The 19,758-nt window shown below is 32.1% G+C and overlaps 2 protein-coding genes across 6 annotated transcripts; both read right to left on the reverse strand.

The window, feature by feature from the left end:
- Positions 1 to 3,229: 3,229 nt before the first annotated feature.
- LOC108343668 (uncharacterized) lies at positions 3,230 to 9,353 on the reverse strand. 3 transcript variants are annotated; one of them, XM_052869457.1, is made up of 13 exons: positions 9,196 to 9,353; positions 9,044 to 9,105; positions 8,444 to 8,518; positions 8,260 to 8,338; positions 8,007 to 8,077; positions 7,660 to 7,761; positions 6,580 to 6,669; positions 5,514 to 5,588; positions 5,193 to 5,225; positions 4,919 to 4,996; positions 4,535 to 4,603; positions 4,235 to 4,347; positions 3,230 to 3,500 (listed from the first exon to the last, which is right to left on the reverse strand). In XM_052869457.1, exons 1-13 carry the CDS (start codon positions 9,254 to 9,256, stop codon positions 3,482 to 3,484), a joined length of 927 nt encoding a protein of 308 aa, XP_052725417.1. In that variant the 5' UTR covers positions 9,257 to 9,353; the 3' UTR covers positions 3,230 to 3,481. The 3 variants fall into 3 exon arrangements, with proteins under 3 accessions (XP_052725417.1, XP_052725418.1, XP_017437475.1); XM_052869458.1 differs by having other exon boundaries at positions 4,535 to 4,600; positions 9,196 to 9,352; XM_017581986.2 differs by lacking the exon at positions 4,535 to 4,603.
- A 1,548-nt stretch (positions 9,354 to 10,901) lies between these two features.
- Positions 10,902 to 18,574, reverse strand: LOC108345568 (plant-specific TFIIB-related protein PTF2). 3 transcript variants are annotated; one of them, XR_001833701.2, is made up of 4 exons: positions 17,889 to 18,573; positions 15,274 to 17,166; positions 14,424 to 14,554; positions 10,902 to 11,260 (listed from the first exon to the last, which is right to left on the reverse strand). XR_001833701.2 is itself a non-coding variant. In XM_017584171.2 (2 exons), the coding sequence occupies exon 2, from the start codon at positions 16,978 to 16,980 to the stop codon at positions 15,388 to 15,390; it is 1,593 nt and encodes a 530-aa protein (XP_017439660.2). In that variant the 5' UTR covers positions 16,981 to 17,166; positions 17,889 to 18,574; the 3' UTR covers positions 15,273 to 15,387. The 3 variants fall into 3 exon arrangements, 1 of the variants encoding a protein (XP_017439660.2); XR_001833702.2 differs by having other exon boundaries at positions 10,902 to 11,273; XM_017584171.2 differs by lacking the exons at positions 10,902 to 11,260; positions 14,424 to 14,554 and having other exon boundaries at positions 15,273 to 17,166; positions 17,889 to 18,574.
- Between the last annotated feature and the right edge of the window lie 1,184 nt (positions 18,575 to 19,758).

The raw sequence follows: 19,758 nt of genomic DNA on the forward strand, positions 1-19,758 counted from the left end.
TTTATCGTGATATTCTTCTTTTAAGTGGAATAGAAATATATTGTAGCACTCTGATTTAGGATGTCACAAACATACTGTATATAAATAAATAAACAATTGTAGAAATTAATTCAAAACTTTCAAATAGCTGTAACTAAAACTCATAACAACTAACAATTTAAAAGTTTAATTCATTAAACAATTTTATAAACGTAATCCGTATTCCAAAAATTCTCAAAGAAATAGAATTTCTCTTAAGTGTGATTATTCTTGCTGCATTAAGTATGTATTGGACTATGTATCATCATATGTTAGTACCGTATAACAACTCGAATCATACAATCATCACAGGTGAAAACACAACTACAAAAAATACAAGAGTAAGCTAATAGAATAAACATAAAATCAATCAATATAAATTTATATCACAGTTGTTAAGTCTTTTATCATAATTTTGTCATATCCAACAATCATCAATACTCAATAAGACTATAACAACTATCATATCACACCCCTAAACCATTCTCTTAACCGGAATCTGTACCATTTTCATTAGCTCTACATATCTGTTGAGCACAGACAACTCATGCTTATTCTAAATTATTATAACATTTTATCAAACAATAAGTAAAAAACCTCTTTAGAAATAGAGTTCTAGAAAAAAGAATTTAAAAAGATGATATGATTTAAGATAATAATCTCACTTATAAAAATTTCATTTATACTGACTATTAATTCTAAAATACGATTTTATAAGTTTTTACATTAATAAATGAAAAAGTTATTAATCATATATATATATATATATATATATAAAAAAATTTTGTACATAATCAGTCTTGGCATACTAGAAATACAAAAGCATAATTTTTTTTAACAAAACTAAAAATAAATAACGCCTTTATACAAAAAAGACAGTAATTGAAAATATCATTACTAGTTATTAAATCAACATGAAGAGAAAGAACTACTCTTGGAGCCATTTTTATGTGTTTTTTAAATTTTTTTCTCTTGCTCTGAATTTGTTTCCCCGAAAACCCTCCAGAGTCTCTACTCTTCTTGCAACTAAAAATTTCTTCCTAACTCTTTCTTCTCCATTTCTCAAGTTTTCTCACTTGATTCTTCCTCTCTTTGTGCAAAATAGTCTCCCCCTCATGGCTATTTATAGTCCAAAAATATTATTTATTTATTTTTATTTATTTTTTTTATATCATTTTATTAATTTCTTAATCACCACTTATATAATGGATTTTATAATGGATTCCCCAATATTGACTTCAAATCTGAATGCTTTCTCCATTATCAATATTTTAATTTTTAATTTTTTTTTTGAAAAAAAGGTAGAAAAGAGTTTGAACCTATCACCAAAATTAAGCTACCAAAATTTTATTTAACTTTCCACATTTTATAAACTTATTATATTTTTCATTCACAAATAAATTTATTACTACTAATAGTAAAATTGTTACTATTAAGATAAATATTTTTCATGGTCTTACAGTAGAAATAAGCTTACTGTAACATAATCCATTAAATATGTATTTTTAACAATTTTCTTTACCAACTTTAAATAAAAAAGGAAATAAGTTATGAAAAGACCTATAGATATAATTATTTAAAATATATGGAACTATAAGAATAAAATTGTAATTAAATAAGGGAGAGTGTAGATAAAAAAAAATTGTTTTGACATAATTAAATGTTTGACCATAGATAAAATATAAAGTCTCCAATGTTTATTTTTCTTATAATGATTTGAATTTATGTCCTAGTTCACAAAGTAAATGTGAAAAGTTCTGGAGCTGCACATTAAACATAGTTGCACTTAGTGTATGTAAATTCCTCTGTTTGCCCCAAACTTTGTTGTTATATAAACTTATTTAGGTTGATATGGGATTTTCAGCCATCACAATGTAAAATCTGGATCTTATGTATATGGGTTGAAATAATGCTGTCTCTTGTATATATATTTAATTTCTTTATTGATAAAAGAAAAAGCAACATCTACACTTTATTTGGAACAGACAAGTTATAGGGCTTTAGGAAGAAAGAAAAAAGTGTCACTAACAATTCAAATAAATGCATGTCAGAACACATTTCAAAATCAGTTTAACGCTAATATTTAGTAATAGTATCCACAAGCAATCTTGACAAAATATTGATGAACCGATTCAATTGAATGGTTTACTCCAAAGTAAATTATATGTTTTTCTCTCAAAACAACTATTTATATGCAACTTTTGGTTAACTTTCAACTATTTTACAATAAAGTTAAAAATAATTTTTCCAGCCAATTAATTGAATTTCACCAACCGAATCGTGAATGTGCTTAAAAACTCCCGAGATGCATATTGGAAAAATACATCTCTTGCACTGATCTATAAGAAAATTCTAAATATCTGCTTACGCTTTTTAAATATAGTAATTATTATTAAGTATTTTCTCTTAATTGTCCTAAATACTAAAATCACATCCTTTGAGTCTCCGTGCAAAATTTGACAAATGCTGCGTTTATCAAAACTAACTAAAAATTTGGCTAGAAGCTAGCAAACAAAAGTATAAATTTAGCTTAAAGTTGAAAAACTAATTCGACAATAAAAATTCATAAAAAAAAAGTGATTAACTTATTAAATTTGACGTTTATATTTTAGAATTATATGCTAAAATAGCTTATTTAGTTACAATAGCATAGACATGCAGTGTTAAGCTTTTTATTATATCGTAAAAAATATATTTGAGTATTCATAATTCTACTTTTCGATTACTTTAAATTTTTTTAATCTTTCACAAATTAGACATATACAACAATGTAAACTAGGGATTTTTCCGTTCTGAGTACTCAAATTTTTCTTCAAAATAACCTTTAAGTGTAATTATTTTCTCTATATTGATACATTATAATAGTTAATTATACTACAGCTACCCAAATCAACTTTTATTTTTTACTATTTCCTGCATCAAGTGAATAGAAAACATCAACTAAAACATTCCTTTTAATAAATTTTTAATTATAATATTTAATATATACATATATATAAGAAAATTTAAATGTTAAATTATACCTTGGCGAATTCTTTTTGTTAATTTTAAATGTTAATTTTTCCTTCTATTTTTCACTTCTAGAAAATCTTACGGGAAAAAAAACGCTGTTTGTACTTAGTCCATTAGGAGAGGACGATAACAACGTTGGGAAAAACGAATACAATAGAAGTTATGAATCATACAAAAAAGCAACTGGCATAAGACGTGGTAGCACCAAACCAACGTACACCTTATCTTGATAGCAAAATTTTATTTACAACATAGATTCACAATTCATTAGCTTCAATATAATGTTATACAGTCTATTACTGCTATAGAGGTAAATTTCTATATGTGAAAAATCATAACAGCTCATGTTATGATCTAATGAACAAGAGAATTGAAAGTCGTTGCTAAATAAAAAACAAGGTGAAGAAGGAAGGCTTAAAACCTAGGTCATCATGATTTAAAGACCTTATCATCATCTGGTTGAGGAATTCCTGAAAAATCAAATTATGTTTGAATCAAAATAATGCAAACAGATTGAGAAACTGTAATCGCAAATATAGAGTTATCAAGATCTCAGTTTGGATGTTGGTTGACAGAAGCTCCTGAGATCAATCAAAGTAACAGTATATGTATATATGCTTTGTAATTGAAACACATGCAGTGCATCGCGTGCCTAGTTTCCTCTCTCTTAAGACTAAGATTAGTAAAGCGAATATTCCTTCATTGCCGAAACTGATATGAAACTACATAATGACTTAATTACAAAGAAAACAAGTAAAGATCCCACAATTCAAAACACTTTCAAAATATTTCTATGTCAAGCTTTGTTCTTTTTCAAAAGAGAAGATTCCAGGCGAAAGGAAGTCTATTTCATCAAATTTATTTGACTGCCAACATTCAATGTTCACCATCTCCAGATTTAGAATCATTGTACTTTTGCAAAAATAAAATTGCCTTCCTAAGGAAAACAATCTTCCGACAACACATGGACTTTAACCTACCCTAAATTATGTTTTCACACACGACGGTAACGTTAACAAAGAAAAAATTTACGCAGTCAATTTAACAGGGCATATTCTTTTCAAAAGGTAAGAATCAAATTGAAAATATAATCAATCTCTTCCGTCCTCTCCAGGTAATAGAAAAGTATAGGGCCCCAGAATACACCGCATGTGATGTATCCATACGGAAAATATTCAGAGAACAAAAATGAGCTCATTCAAACCTCAACAATGGCCTCCGTAGCTGGTTTAGTTTTTCCGCACCATTGGCCGTGATAGTGTCTGAAGCTGACCTGTCTAAACCAATAGACAACGTTTCTGCTATGTCTTTGAGACCCTAGAAGTGAAAGAAAGAATCATTAAGCACATTACAAGAAACGAATTTCAAATTAACGAATACAGTAGGATACCATATACTAAGGATATAAATTCAACACTAAACCATATTTACATATTTAACCCAGACACATTTGCCAATAGGAAAATAATAGTAGAAAACAGAATACAACAAGGTAGAAGAATACCATCACATTTGGAGCTCCTTTAAACGTGAGCAAATTAGGGGACTTCCCCGAAACTTTCAGTTGTTCCTGCTGAATATTTACTAATTAACATCATATCATCATCTCAACAGGAGCACAAAAGATAAAACTAGAAAGTAAGCCACACAAGAACATGATCTGAATAAGGTGTTGCAATACTGTAAGCTAAAAGTTAGTACTGAATATTTCATATAGGTTTCTCCTTGTTACTTCAAAACTCTCAGCAGATGAGTGATAATCCACTCTCCAGACCATATATAATAATATATTTGCATATTCAGCAGCAAATTAAAAGGAAATTTGAGTGTGACAAACAACAAATATGAGTATGATCAGAACTGACAAATATAAGAAATAAACTCCAACCTGCAAAATTTCAGGCATTTTCTGGCCTTTTCCATGTACAAAGTCAATAAGATATGCCAATCCATAATTTGCATAATCCTGCAACCACACCACTAAATCAGTATTTTCTTTAAGTGTACCAACAGGTGTAACAATTTTAATAATAAGATCTTAAATGCATACCAACCAAATAATTCTGGCACTTCAATCTTTAAACAAGGAAGAGATGTTCCAAATAAAAATAAATAAAAATTTTCAAGAATTAGATATTCAACAATGACATGAAAAAGTTTACCTGCTTAGAACTCAATGTAGTCAACCTTTCATCCTGAAAAGGCATAACAATACAACATAAGAATAATTCAAAATTTGATGCACAGAAGTACATGCATGATCACAGGCACAAATATAGCTAGTGTCTAATAAAACAACTATTCAATATGGGGGAAAACACAAACATATTATTTTGTGACAACTTAGATTAGATATTCTCATTCAAATGGAAATCAAATAATCAAGCCGAACTCCTAAATATCCATCATCATACGTCTATTCTAGCAAGACAACCATGATGGCAATCAACTGGCCAAAGCAAGAAAGTGAACACATTACATACCATTTGTTCCACTGTTTGTTGCAAGAAACCCAAGTCCTCATGGAGACTAGTTATAGTATTTCGAACTCCAGTAACCTGTGAAAGGTGAATCACAACCACAGATTTGTTTGCTTCCATGATGTTTATAAATTATATAAAAATGGATATGGCATAAATACACTGTGGTTTCAATTCCTTTATCCTGAACTACACAGCTGATTTAAAAGAGATTGCCAGCAGACCTTATGTAACTTGTAAATAGATAGGTATCTATCAAAACAAGTCCTGAATATTTCTAGACTGCGTGCAGATCCTCAATTAGTAATGCAAGAAAACTTTCAGTAATTTGCTTATAGTAAGTAACTATATAAGGCCTTCCAAGTTAAAAAATTCTAAGATTAAGAATTTTAAAAAGAATGATCTTTGAGATTGGAAGACTTTATGATTGGATAACAGGTTAGCTGTCAGGCTAAAAATTATGATTGAATTTATTGAATAGAATAAATATAGCTGTTTTGAAGTTGTATGATGAAAAGGTGTATATTGTGAGCAATTGTAAAGATACAGTAACTGGTCTTTGGCAGAATATAGAGATTACTTAAAAAAAATGTTGAATATTTTGGCCTCAATAAAAACTGTCATGCTCCCAAAAGAGGTATAGAAGGAGGGAAAGTATGGAGCATATCTAATATTTACAGAACATGATATTCCACTACTAACTAAAATTCAAGATTTATAAAGTACTAAGTATAATGAATAAGAATAAATCAGATGATATGCATGTGAGCAGTTTCAGTGGTCACTAATAGGGATGAGATGACAGACCAATGGAGGGTTTTGCTGTAACTACCACACTATTCACTAACATCGATATCCATCAAAACTGAGTTTCAAAGTCACTAACTTCAAAAGAATAGTTGATCCATTTGACTGGAAAGAATTAATAAGTAAGCACCAGCTCTATGGTAAATAGAAAAGGAATGCATGTAAGAGCATTTTAAAATTTTGCCAGGAAATCGTCATGATTGCATGCATTTGATGCCAAATACCGGTGTAAGCATAAACTTTTATGTGACGAAAGACGCACCTCATCCTTTGTTGACCGGGCCAAATCAATCTGCTTGAGCATTTTGTCATCTAAATTCTGAATTCTCTGGATCAAATGCTTCTTGGCATCCTGCCATCATCACAATTGACAGGATATTGTAAGAGTAAAAATCTTATTATATAATTTACATATGATTTTTCATATTTAGTCTTCCAAACAGAACGATCCCCCACCCTTATTAGGGACAACAGATGAATTTTAGTATATTAAAATGTATAAGTTCACTTCATTGGTGATGAGTTATATCTCTTCATCTGTCCTGTGTTCTAATAAAATTAATTATTTCAGACTAATTGACAGGATATTGTAAGAGTAAAAATCTTATTATATAATTTACATATGATTTTCCATATTTAGTCTTCCAAACAGAACGATCCCCCACCCTTATTAGGGACAACAGATGAATTTTAGTATATTAAAATGTATAAGTTCACTTTATTGGTGACGGGTTATATCTCTTCATCTGTCCTGTGTTCTAATAAAATTAATAATTTCAGACTAATTATTTGTCATTGGGAAGACCTTTTCTTCTTCAGAATACAAACTTACCTACAAAATGTAGGCAACTCTTTTCGTTTCTCTTTCCTGTGTTAAAAGTGTTGTGCAACAATAGGTCCTTAAACTAAGTGGTTATGGAAATTACTATTCCTTGATCACTGCTTACCCAATAAAATCTGGCCAGAACAGATTGATGTGGTTACATTCATGGATTTGGGAAACCTTGATGATCTTCTTTTACTTTTTTAAGGTGTTTGTGATCATGAGTCTACAAACAATATATTTGTACTGACCCTTAAACAGCACTTTCTACTACAATTCTACACAAGTCATCCTGTAGTACAAATTAAAGCACAGTAGCAACTCCATAGAAATTCAAAGTGAAACACCTTGGTTGTGAATCATATGAATGATAGATTATAATTAATCCAGTTGAATGAAGAAGATTTAAATTCTACATCAATGGAGTCTCAGTTTCCAGTGCAATAAGTAAGCAGACCTAGCAAACATAGTTACATACAGATATAAAAAGAAAATGCCAAGAAATAAATGAACACCTACAGCGATCACATCAGAGGCATGTTGCAACTTTTTTGTTAAATCTGCAACAGCTTTTTCCATACTCTGTTTAGTCACGTACATAAGATCTGAGAAGGAAATGCCCTGTTATTGGAAAGGAGGAAACAGAAATCAGAATCACAAGCAGTTAATTCAGAAATATTAAATGCATAAAATAAATTACAATAATTGTAGGGTGAATATCATCAACTTGCTACTTTTAAACGTGAAAAAATTAAGAAAACACAATAAAATACAGGAAAACGAGAAATACAGAAAAATTTCTCATCAAACATTCAATGGAATTATTCGAAGAGTGTGCAAGAATCAAACAAGAAACAGTTTCACACCTTCCACCACATGTAACCGTAACCCAGAGCACCCAAGGCAGCAGCTGGAACGACAAGAGATGATAAATTACCTGTCAAAAAACAGAACAAACAATTAGAAAAGCAATGCATGGATCATACAAAATACACTCTACATCTGCACAACATACATCAACCTGTTGACACCCTATATATGAAATGCAGAGAAACATAACAAGTAAAACACTACATCTTAAGTAACAGCCAAATTAGATAGTAGAATTCAATATATTACTTTGTCCAGAACCCCCATTCAGTACTGTGATTGGTCTACTTGATGTTAATTGCCGAACTTCATTTGCCAGACGACGCACCTGTAGTAAAGTCCAACAACATTTCCGTAATAAAAAAATTTAAATTCTCCTCCCAGCTGATTTCATAAACAAAAGACATTAAGACACGTTCACTCAGTTCATTACCTGAGCAGCTATTGCATCAGCATATTCACTTTCACCTTCCTGTTCCCCAGATTTTTCTAATCCCTTCACCAGCAGCTACAACCCCAAAAAATAGAGACACTGAACACCATCAGCATACATAAATACACACATACACATATAATATAATATATAAGCAATATCCGAAGTTATAGAAGAAACAATAATACAGCTTCTCGAGCTGATAATAGGCGTATTAAAAAAAGGAAAACTTAATTCACGAGGACTATAGAAAATACAAGATGACCACCATATGTAGCTACAGCTTAACACAATCATACCGAATTCGTAGGAACCAAAGGTATTTGCGGTCACGCACGGCCACTGATAAACAGACGAAGTTAAAAACGAATCTTCCCAAACCCCCATCGGTTAAAAACGAATGTTCCAAAATTCTATCACCACTACCCGTTTCACAACACAGCCTCCTCAACTTCGACAACACCGTTACAAAATCCATAACTCAAATGAAAAACGAACAGAAAAGCAATCGCACAAAATTTCTAACGCGGATTTCAAAAAGATCGAAGTTAAGAGAGATGTAGAATATTACGACGAGAAAAGTAGTGGAACTGGAAATACCTGAAGGTCGCCGATTAAATCGGACAGTTTGCCGTTTTTTATGAGGACAGTGCCGGTGTAACCTGAAGGAAGAAAGTGAAATCACAAAAATGAAATAAAAAAAGTAGCTACTGACATGCTATTAAGAGAGATATAGAGCGAGAGAGATGTACCTGCTCCAGCGATGAAGAGGATCTTGGAGATCCCAATTCCGCTTTGCATAGCCATAGCCATGGCGAGAGAGAAAAGTGAGAAAGATTCGTTGATCAGGTTCTGTTGCTCTATAAAATGCTTTCACTACTGACCCAAAACGAGAACGAAACCGCCTTCCAAACGACTTCGTTTTGATATATATCTACTCTTAACCTATAATAAAAACGGAAACCTCCAAATGTATTTTATTTATGTCTTTAAATAACTAATTAAGATATTTTTATTTTTTAAAAAATCTAAAAGTTATTTTATTACTATACAATTTTCAAATATGTTTCTCTTTCAGAAAATATGAGAAATTGGAATGATTATCCCATTAAATTGAAATTCACTTTTTTTATTTTTCAGAATGATATTTGTTTTGTTTTTAGTCAACATATTTTAATTTTAACAAATTCAAAAACATCTCAATTTTCCAAAAAATTGTTTTATTTTAAAATATAATGAAAATATTCATTGTTATCTCAACAAATTGGAGATTATTTATTTCTAAATATTTGTTTCCATCTTATCATTAGATGCATTCTAAAACTTAAATCTTAAGATTTAAAAAATGTGAGTTTTAATTTCTGAAAATGTCAGATATATTCTCAAGATTTTATTAACAAAAATTGTTAAATATTCATTCTCTTCCTATGATATTTAGTTACTATTTTTAAAAAATATTATTATGAGTTAGTTATTATTTTTATTTAACTCGGTATAAAGTTAAATGTACCCATAACTCTACTTTGTAGTTGTAAAAAAAATTATATTCACAGTGTAAAATCGGATTTAAATATTTTTTAACTCTATACTATATTTATAAAAAGACTTTTTTTCTTTAGAACTAATTTTGATTTATTTGTAAAATGTTACTACTACTTCTTTTAGATAAAATTAAGAATGCATTTGATAAGACCCCAACCTAGCTATTAGCTCATCGCGTAATTTATAAGTTAGTTTTCACCAATATAAAAGTGTTGGTGAATAATTTAAAGTGAAGCTTTTATATTATCAACTTCAATTAACTTGTAACATATTCAATTTTCTTTTAATTACTACCTTTTATAATTTAATAAAAAAAATTATTATCTATATTTTTATTTACATATTACTACTTATTTCAATTTTTAATAATAATTAATTATTGTACCATTTCTTGTTAGATTATCTTTTAATGTTTTACGTAATTTAAATTAAAAAATTTAGCTATAAATTAAAATAACTAATATATTACATGATGTTATATCAAAATTACACACAATGAATATTGTAGAAATGAATAAATAAAATTTAATTAATATTTATTCCATCAACTCATTTAAATACTAAAAAAACCTATATAACTCTTAAACACATAAAAAAGTACTATAAATTTAATTATTTTAACCCTAAAAAACAATTCATTATTGTATTATTTTTAGTAGATTGTAGGTTACCTTTTAATTTTGTACACATTCAAACAAAAAAATTAACATTACAAATTGAAGAAATTAATATTTTATCATACGATCTTATATAAAATTACAAAGTAAAAACAAATCCAATGTAATGCTAATTTAAATTGAAAAAAATATCTGGAAATAAATAAAATTCAATTAATTAATAGTAATTAATGGACTCATTTAAAAGTAAAAGCCTCCCATATAATTTACACATCATTTTTCATATAATTTGCACATAATTCTGCGATAATTGTAAATGTCTCAAATATAAAGATAATATTTTGGTTATATAAATAACGAGATATAAACCGTATAATAATCCCCTAAAATCACGAATAAATATCTGCAACCCATCTCTTAAAAGGTCAAACTGAAAATCGCAATCGGGCTGTTGCTTTTTATACCCCTATCAGAAAACTTCCAGAAATAGTTTTCGGTATTTATGAAATTGTTTATTGTGATTCGGAAAATAGATTCTGTGGGGGATAGCCTACTGGTAGAAATGTGTGCAGGAAGCAATTAACTGAGCAGCTATTGCGACAGTATTTTCCTTTCACCCTCAGCCTGATCCCCAGACTTTCCAATACCTTCTGTCACCCTGCATATACATACTATACATGATATAATTTATAAGCTATATCTGCAGTAATAAAAAAAATATTAATCCTGCTTCTCAAGCTGATAATTAGACGTATAAACAAAAAAAAATATAGGAAGACTATACAAAACACATTATAATCAGATTGTAAAAATCAACTTGTTATTAAGTGGCAGACCAAAGTCTGAGTCCAGCTTAAACAAGATGGGTTGCTCCGTTGGCCACCTCTAACTATAACCACCATATTATTATTTGAAGTTTTCATAGTTTTATATCTTTTTCAGATTTATTATAAATATTTACAAGTCTTAAACTATCACATAAGATTAGTCCACCTATCAACAAAAGACATCATATTATAAACTAGGACCTTCTACTATTCCTTACTATATAATCTCCTACCCAAGATGGAGTGATTATTGAAACATCACGATAACTTTCAATGTTGAGTCCCTATGTTAATACATTACTCTACTTGAAACAATCATAAAAAATACGTTAATACATTACTCTACTTGAAACAATCATAAAAAATACGTTAATACATTACTCTACTTGAAACAATCATAAAAAATACGTTAATACATTACTCTACTTGAAACAATCATAAAAAATACGTTAATACATTACTCTACTTGAAACAATCATAAAAAATTTCATCTTAAAAACTCTTTTCAAACCATACTTCAATACATATATAACCTCGTGCATAAACTATCATAATATTCAATATATTACCAAACAATAATTAAAGTATTAAAACATTTCCATTCATAAGAAGCATAAGAGAAGAAAACAAAAGAAACCAAACCTGGATACAAGGTGCCAATTTTTTTTTAGAGATAATCAATTATCACATGTGATAGTCAATTATCACACCTGATAGTCAATTATTCTTAGAAATTTCAAACAAAAACGACCTTTTGCCTGAAATAATCAATTATCAGGTAAGATAATCTATTATTCCATAGAGCTTTGAATGAAGGATGAAATTTTGACTGACATAATCAATTATCAAGTGAAATAATTGATTATTCTTGTTAGTTTTTGACAACAACTTAATTTTTCTGATTTGGTTGCACATAAGACTTATTCAAATGACATCCTAAACACTAGAATTGATTTAAAAACAATTTGTATCTTAAATTGGATACCAATTTGGTTATTTGACCAGGAAACCAGATTCAACTAATCAACCTATAACTCAAAACTCATATATTAGTTTTCTCATGCTTTAAACCAGGTTGCTAATGCATCAAGTAACCAACTAAGTCCCAAATGACCTCAAAGTAAACATCAAACATCACATTTACAAGTATAACCATTCCTCCAAACTTTCACCTATCAAGACCCCTTTTCTTATCTAAAATCGACCATTTCACTAATCTATTGACTGACCAAAAACTCAATCTGTTAGGTTCCTAGGTTTGGAACCTAACAACACACCCTCTTGATGCCGATAAAAGAGATGAAACCCAAACAATAACACCCACTGACAACAGATAATAGAGATGAAAGAATGGATTCTCTTATTCACAGTAGTAGAATTGTCACTTTATAGAGAATAGGGTTGGGAGCATAACCTCCCAGGTTGAGAGCATAACTTCTCTCTACAGGCTAAACCTGACTTTACAAAATAATACCCAATAATCCTCTACAGAGTTACAAGAGCTCTATTTATATCAGCTCTAACCCTCTACCCGTTTTACAACCGACACCCCCACACCCTTAACTCCTAAACCCACCTATTCTATCATTATATATCCTAACATTACAGCCCCCTGCAGAACAACCTTGTCCTCAAGGTTGAAACCGAAAAACTTGGTCTCTTGACTCCTCTTCATCATCTTGTTATCATCTGAAGAGAATCCATTGGCTACTGCCCACCAATTCAGGTCGGGAGGCTTAGGTGGTGGCAATTCCTCCTTCACTATCTTCCATTCTTCCTATTTCCTTCCTATCACCCCCAAATCCCACACCAAGGTTCACGGTTCTACTTCTTTTATTTTTAACAAAGCTTCTGGCTCCCCCCACATCAACCAATTTGCATGTGACTTAAACAGAAAATCAAAGAAAAATGAGTAAAAACTAACTTACTCTATAAGTAAAACAGATCGGATGATGTTATAGACGTCACTATCGTGATCGTCTAGGCACCTCGTGATCGTCAAATACATAACTCAAGAGTAAATAATCTTAGAGAGAAGGAAAAAAAAGTTTAGAGAATAGGTTATGGGGAAATAGTAAGTGTTTTAGATAATAAGACACATTTATAAAATTCTATTTATATTATCAAATTTTTAACTCTAAAATAATCAATCTCATTATTTTAAAACACCTATCAACTCTAATACTCTATTTTCTAGATTCTTACATTTTTTACTGCAAATTTAAATTACAAAATAATTTTCTTACGAATTTTTAATTCATAATAATTTATTGAAAAAAAATAAATTTCCAACTACTTTTGCGTGGGAAACTGAATTTGTAAGTATATTTTACTACTAATATTTTTGAAAAATATTTCACAAAATTTTTTTATAATAAAAATTATATAATTACTCTTTGAGGCTCAATACATATAACAAAACTGAGCTACATAATACTGACGTTGTTTCCAATGCTAAAAATGATCAAAGCCTTAACGAAATTGGATAGGAAAAAGTGTGCAATTTTTAACCACCAAATTCAACATTATAAGTGATGCAAATTAAGTTTTGCTGTACAAACTAAAAATTAAACTTGAATTTGAAAATAGTTAGTAACGGGCCAATTGATAAGATACAATATTTGAGATACATACACCACTAAGAGATTGAGTTATTAAGTAGGAAAAGGATTTCTTAACTCCATATATAAAAGAAAACAGACTAAAAATGACAAATCATGTATCATAAATTTAATATAGGAGTATACAACATATATCAGTTACTTGGTTATCTCAATATCAGGAACCACAAACTAAATCAAAAGATGTATTGACAGTAGATTCCCAATTATCAAACTAATATATATACTTCTGAAAAGCAATTAGCCCTATAGGAATTTATACCTTCTAGTTCCTAAAACCATGTGTTTCAGGTTCAGATTACTAAAAAAGAAGTCAACTATTCTTTCAAAGAAAAAGATCAAGGGCTTGGGTTGAGGATCACAGAGAACTCACCTTTTCCATATTTGCTCACAATGGATGCAGCAAGGACAACCAGTTCAACAAGTAAAACAAAATTTTAATGTAGCATAAAGGAGGTCGAGAAGAGAGAATACGATTTGCCTCCATGTGAATTCTTCTTTTTCCTAGATAACATAATTTCTTGTCAAAACCAATTAAAAGAGTAACCTCAATAGATGTAATAAATTCACTAGAATTTAGCTAGTCACATGCAATCCTTCAGATTCATTGAAAAGTTCGTGAGTAGTAAAAGTGCTAAAGCTATAATTTCACAACACACATAATATCTTCTCCTAAATTGTGATTTATGGGTAAAGTGTTGTGAATGTGACCCATTTACGTGCTCAACAAACAGCAACGAAATAGTGAAGTTTATGCTATTTCAATGAGGAATAACATATTGTACAAGTATTTAGTTAGTTAGTTGAAATCACAGGCAGTCGAAGGTAGAATATATTGCACAAACCCCAAAAGCAAATGTCCCTAACACTACGCTTTATTTCACATGCATTCCCAAACCCTTGAATCTCAACAAATATCTTATAAGACTGTTTGATACACCATCATGTCTTGCATTCATGTCTTTCTTTTTCTCATGTTCACACTTTTCCATTAGCAATTGAATGCTGCTACAGTACCAGAGTGTTGCCATTTCACATCAATAAGTTGAATGGTAGCCTAATTTAGATTCAATTTTATGAACCAAAAGAGTAAAACAGAATTTCAAAGACAGCAAAATAAGTAATTATAAACTACAGTCTCAGCAGTTGAGTGTGCAAAGTTCATTGCATTAGTAAAAAAATGGCACATAAAAATATAGAATTAAAAACTAAAATACAAGTACCTTATACAAATATATGTAGCTACAGTTTCAGACAATCATTCCAAATTCGTGGAAATCACAGGCATTTACGGTCACAGCCACTGATAAACAGAATGCCGCTATATCTGAAACATCTCATACAATGCCAGAGTTGAACACGTGTAGATCCAGTAAGGTATTGTAATGCCCCTTCTCAATTTCTTCATCTTTTACTTGATGAAGAACAAGGGTCTCAATAATAAGGTCTTCCCAATCAACATCGTCCACTACCATTCCTTTTCTCTTCCTCCTTCTCTTAGGACAAGAGCTATCTAAAGGGACAAAAACATCACCTAGATTAGCATCTACTGGATGCGTAATTCTTTTTATGCGCAACTTAGCAGCATTGATTTTCTCCTTCCTCATTTTACATTTCAATTGACCATTGACAAACGATGGCGGCATTGTATCCACACCAACATCCTTCTTCATTAGTTCTTTAAGCATAAGCTTCTTGCTCAATTCAGATTTTCCATCCCACCACTCCCTACACTCCAGAATATCAAATTGAAAAATAATCCTTTTCCGAGAATTCCCGCTCCCTCGCAATGACTCAGCAGAACGATTTCGATCTAAAAACTTCTTATACATCACAGACAAGCATTCAGTGGAAATCTGCATCCTGTCAGCATCCCCAACACTTTTACTCTCCAACGAAAAATACTGTAAATCCTTACGCGAAGTCACGCCATCAACGCCATATTCAAATTCATTGTCATGTCTCAAGCAGTCAGCAACCACATCCTCCAAGTCCACCGCAGCTCGATCAAGACCCTTCCTCTTCTCCTGAGTCTCCCCAGGATTCAACATAACCTTCCTCTCCATATACCGAATCACCAAAGGCGCATTCTTAATAATGTTTTTAACAGTAACATCCTTACCCCAAGGCAACACTTGCGCAGCCTTCACAAGCGTCTCAAGCAACTCCTTATATCTAAGCCTACAAGTTGAAACAATAGCATGAACTTCCTTAGCCAATTCCTCCATCACCACCACGACCCCATTCAACTCCGCCACAAACACCAAGACCGCCACCACCAGCGGAAGGGGCCGGCGGCCGGTGCTCAAAAACCACTTCACCGCACACTGAATCAAAAACACCCCCTGTTTCCGCATCTTCTCAATCACACCACTCTCAACAGAGGAAAAAATACTCGAATTTTTAATTGTTCTTTCCAACGAATGCACAATGTCAAACTCCGGAAAATCAGCTCTCAGATCCAAAAAATCAACAACACGCTGAATCATCTTACCGATTTCATAGATGTCGCACCCCACCGTGGAGGCAATCTCCGCCATGGGCAAGGGTCGGTCCTCCCTCCGCATGACAACATAAGCGCACGCGCCGATGAGCACGCGGAACCACTCGCCCTGGCCAAACTCACCATCGGTTATCGTGTACACCATGCTCCTGACGTCGCTGTTCTTGGAAGATAACCCTAGACTGTAGGTCACTTCCTCGATGGTGCTTTTTGCGGTAAAGTGTTTCTTCTCTCTATAAGAGTATACGCTGCCCGAACCGGCGGTGCCGACATGGATGAAAGTACCCTGGGGTCCATTGATGCCGCCGATTTGGGCTTCAAATTGGTCGAATTGCTGAATGCAACCGCAAGAAGAGCATATTAACGCGCCAGATTCATCGTCGCGGATGAATGAGGTTTTGCCACAGTAGCTGCAAGAAGGAGACATGAAACCCCTCGTTCCAAAGAGTTTTACAAGTTTAAAAACCCCAATACAAAATCACATCAATTCTTCTCCTTTGCTAGAGACTTTTCTATAATAGGCAAACTTCTGCTGGCTTATCTGCACTATTTGCCCAGTTAATTCTTTGATTATAGCTGAACGTTCATAAGGTTTGCTATGCTCCAGCCCATGCTGCAAATTTTAACCAAACATAAAAAAATTGAAACAGTTGCCATGCGATGCAGAAGCAAATAATAATGCTGAAAATTTTGGAAAGTGAATCAACTGTCAACCACAAAATTTATCCGTCTATATGCATGTGTTGTTAAGTGGCATAAACTGTAACTCTGCTCTTGCAAATAAGAAGTAATCAGTTGTATCATAATCTCAACAAGAAAATTAAAAATCAATCTTTTCTGGAATATCCCAGTAATAAGCTCTAATACATGTACAATCACATTTCTGTTAAAATATATAAATTACACATAATTTTCTCTAAAAGACTAAATTTGATATCCAAATTAGTGTATAGTTAAAAACTAAATAGTTGTTCATTGATTATAATGTGTTGACAATGTAAATATTTCATCAAATCATGGATTAATTTAAAAGATTCAATTTTTCCTGTCCCTCGAACAAATTCATATATTGCTGAAAAACTATATTCAAGAGAGGGCATGTTGCATCTGTGGTAATCAGAAATGCAAATAACGAACTTTTATATCTGTTATGCTGGTAAGTAATATATTCTCTACCTTTTATTTAGTAAAAATAATATAAAAAGGTTTATTTTTATATTTTTCAAGTAAGAGCTAAAAGCTGGGCTTCAAATTCGTCCTAAAGTCATGCCAAACCAAACTTGGGTAAAGAATATCAGACACACAAGCAGAGTGTATAATTTCAATAGTTATTACTTCCAACGGCGTCCATTATTCGTATCTCACAAAACCTTTATCCCTCCATTCATCTCTTCAACCTGCACACGGAAACCACAACAAAATCTCGATCTCAACACCCGAAGCAGATAACCGACGATCAGAGGACATGCGGGGCAATTGTCAAGAGCAATTTCTAATTTTAAATGAAAGGAGGTCTCCGCGTGATCCACGGGAAATCGAGCCGCGGCGAAGGTTCCACCGATCGGATGCCCCAGCGGCGCTTGGTTTCGTCGACGGCGTGAGCTTAGCTTCGGGGTAGACGGCGGTGAGTCGAAGCTGCAGAGGAGAGGCCGGGATCTGGCGGCATCAGTCGCGGCACGCGATGGTCGGTTTCCCTCCAGTGGCTCGCGGCGGCTCGCAGCTGTCAGTCGAATGGAGTTTGGGACGGCCGGCGGTGGTTGGAAGCAGTAACGCCGTTGTCGCCGTTTGAGTTTCGAGCACACTTGCTGTCGCCGGTGGTGTCAAAACTGGCGGAAGCCGTCGGCGCTGCGGTCAGGAGAGGGATCTTGGATCTCTACAACTGAGTAGGAGTATTGGGAATGAAAGGGGGAAATGCTGAGCCCCTAATGGGATTAGGGTTTCTGAATAGAGAAGGTTTTGGGCCTAGCGGTGGCTGCCACTTCTTCATGTTGACGCGCGTTTCTCATTTACACCCCCTCTGTTTGGGTTGAAGCCCATTCCGTTTCTACAAACAAAAGGAGCCCCAGTTTTGTTCGGCAACTCCAGTTCTCATTTAGACACCCCACTATTTGTTTTATTTTTATTACTTATTTAGTTTTATTTATTTATTTTTATTTTGTTCTTTTATTTATCTTATTCTATTTGTTTTTATTTAATTATTTTTGTCGTTGTTATCGTTTTTATTTTTCTTACGTCTATTTATTTTAAAACGCCTATTTAATAATACATAAAAAATAAAATATTATATATATATATATATATATATATATATATATATATATATATATATATTCTAAAGGTTAAGCACACGTATGATCGTTTGATCGTCCTTGTGTTAAAAATCTTTTCTTTTTTAATAAAAAATTACAAAAAATATGTTTTAAAGGTTAAGCACACGTGTGATTGCTAGCATCGTCCTTGTGCTAAAAACCTTTCCTTTTTCTTTTTTTAATAAAAAATTACAAAAAATATGTTTTAAAGGTTAAGCACATGTGTGATCGCTCGCATCGTCCTTGTGCTAAAAACCTTTCCTTTTTCTTAAATAAAAATTACAAAAAAATATGTTTTAAAGGTTAAGCACACGTGTGATCGCTCGCATCGTCCTTGTGCTAAAAACCATTCCTTTTTCTTAGATAAAAATTACAAAAATATGTTGAAAGGTTGAACACTCGTGTGATCGCTCGCATCGTCCTAGTGTTCAATACCTTTCTATCTCTTTTAAAAATATTAAAATACGTTTTAAAGGTTAGGCACACGTGTGACCGCTTGCGTCGTCCTTGGGCTGAAAACCTTTTCTCTTTCTTTGAAGAACAATAAAAATATTTAAAAATAATTCCAAAAGTATGAGTACTCGTGTGAGCGTCCGCGTCGGCCTAGTATTTATTACTTTCCTTTTTCTCAATCATGTCAAAATACCAAAAATACAAAAAATTCGAAAACCAAAATATCAAGATTGTCATTCAAGAACCTGAGCCAGAACTACGTGATCCTTGATTCTCTATCAAAAGTGGAGATACGTAGGAGCAAGGCTAGACCTTGTCAGGTTCATTTCCCCCAAAAAATCCAAAATCATTTCAAAACAATTTTTCAAACAATTTCAAAATGAACTACGGAACCCTGATTTCTCATTCAGAATGGGAATACGTAGGAGCAAGGTCAATCCCTG

The sequence above is a fragment of the Vigna angularis genome, chromosome 10 (assembly GCF_016808095.1).
Source record: "Vigna angularis cultivar LongXiaoDou No.4 chromosome 10, ASM1680809v1, whole genome shotgun sequence".
Classification (NCBI taxonomy): Eukaryota; Viridiplantae; Streptophyta; class Magnoliopsida; order Fabales; family Fabaceae; genus Vigna; species Vigna angularis.

What these genes read in the sequence shown, in the direction of transcription:
- LOC108345568 (XM_017584171.2), bottom strand. Translation starts at nt 16,980, where the DNA reads ATGTCTCCTTCTTGCAGCTACTGTGGCAAAACCTCATTCATCCGCGAC.
- LOC108343668 (XM_052869457.1), bottom strand. Translation starts at nt 9,256, where the DNA reads ATGGCTATGGCTATGCAAAGCGGAATTGGGATCTCCAAGATCCTCTTC. An exon ending in GAATGGGGGTTCTGGACAAA is followed by an intron (nt 8,078 to 8,259) that starts GTAATATATTGA and finishes GTTTTTTGACAG; the next exon opens with GTAATTTATCATCTCTTGTC. An exon ending in CTACATTGAGTTCTAAGCAG is followed by an intron (nt 4,997 to 5,192) that starts GTAAACTTTTTC and finishes GTGTGGTTGCAG; the next exon opens with GATTATGCAAATTATGGATT.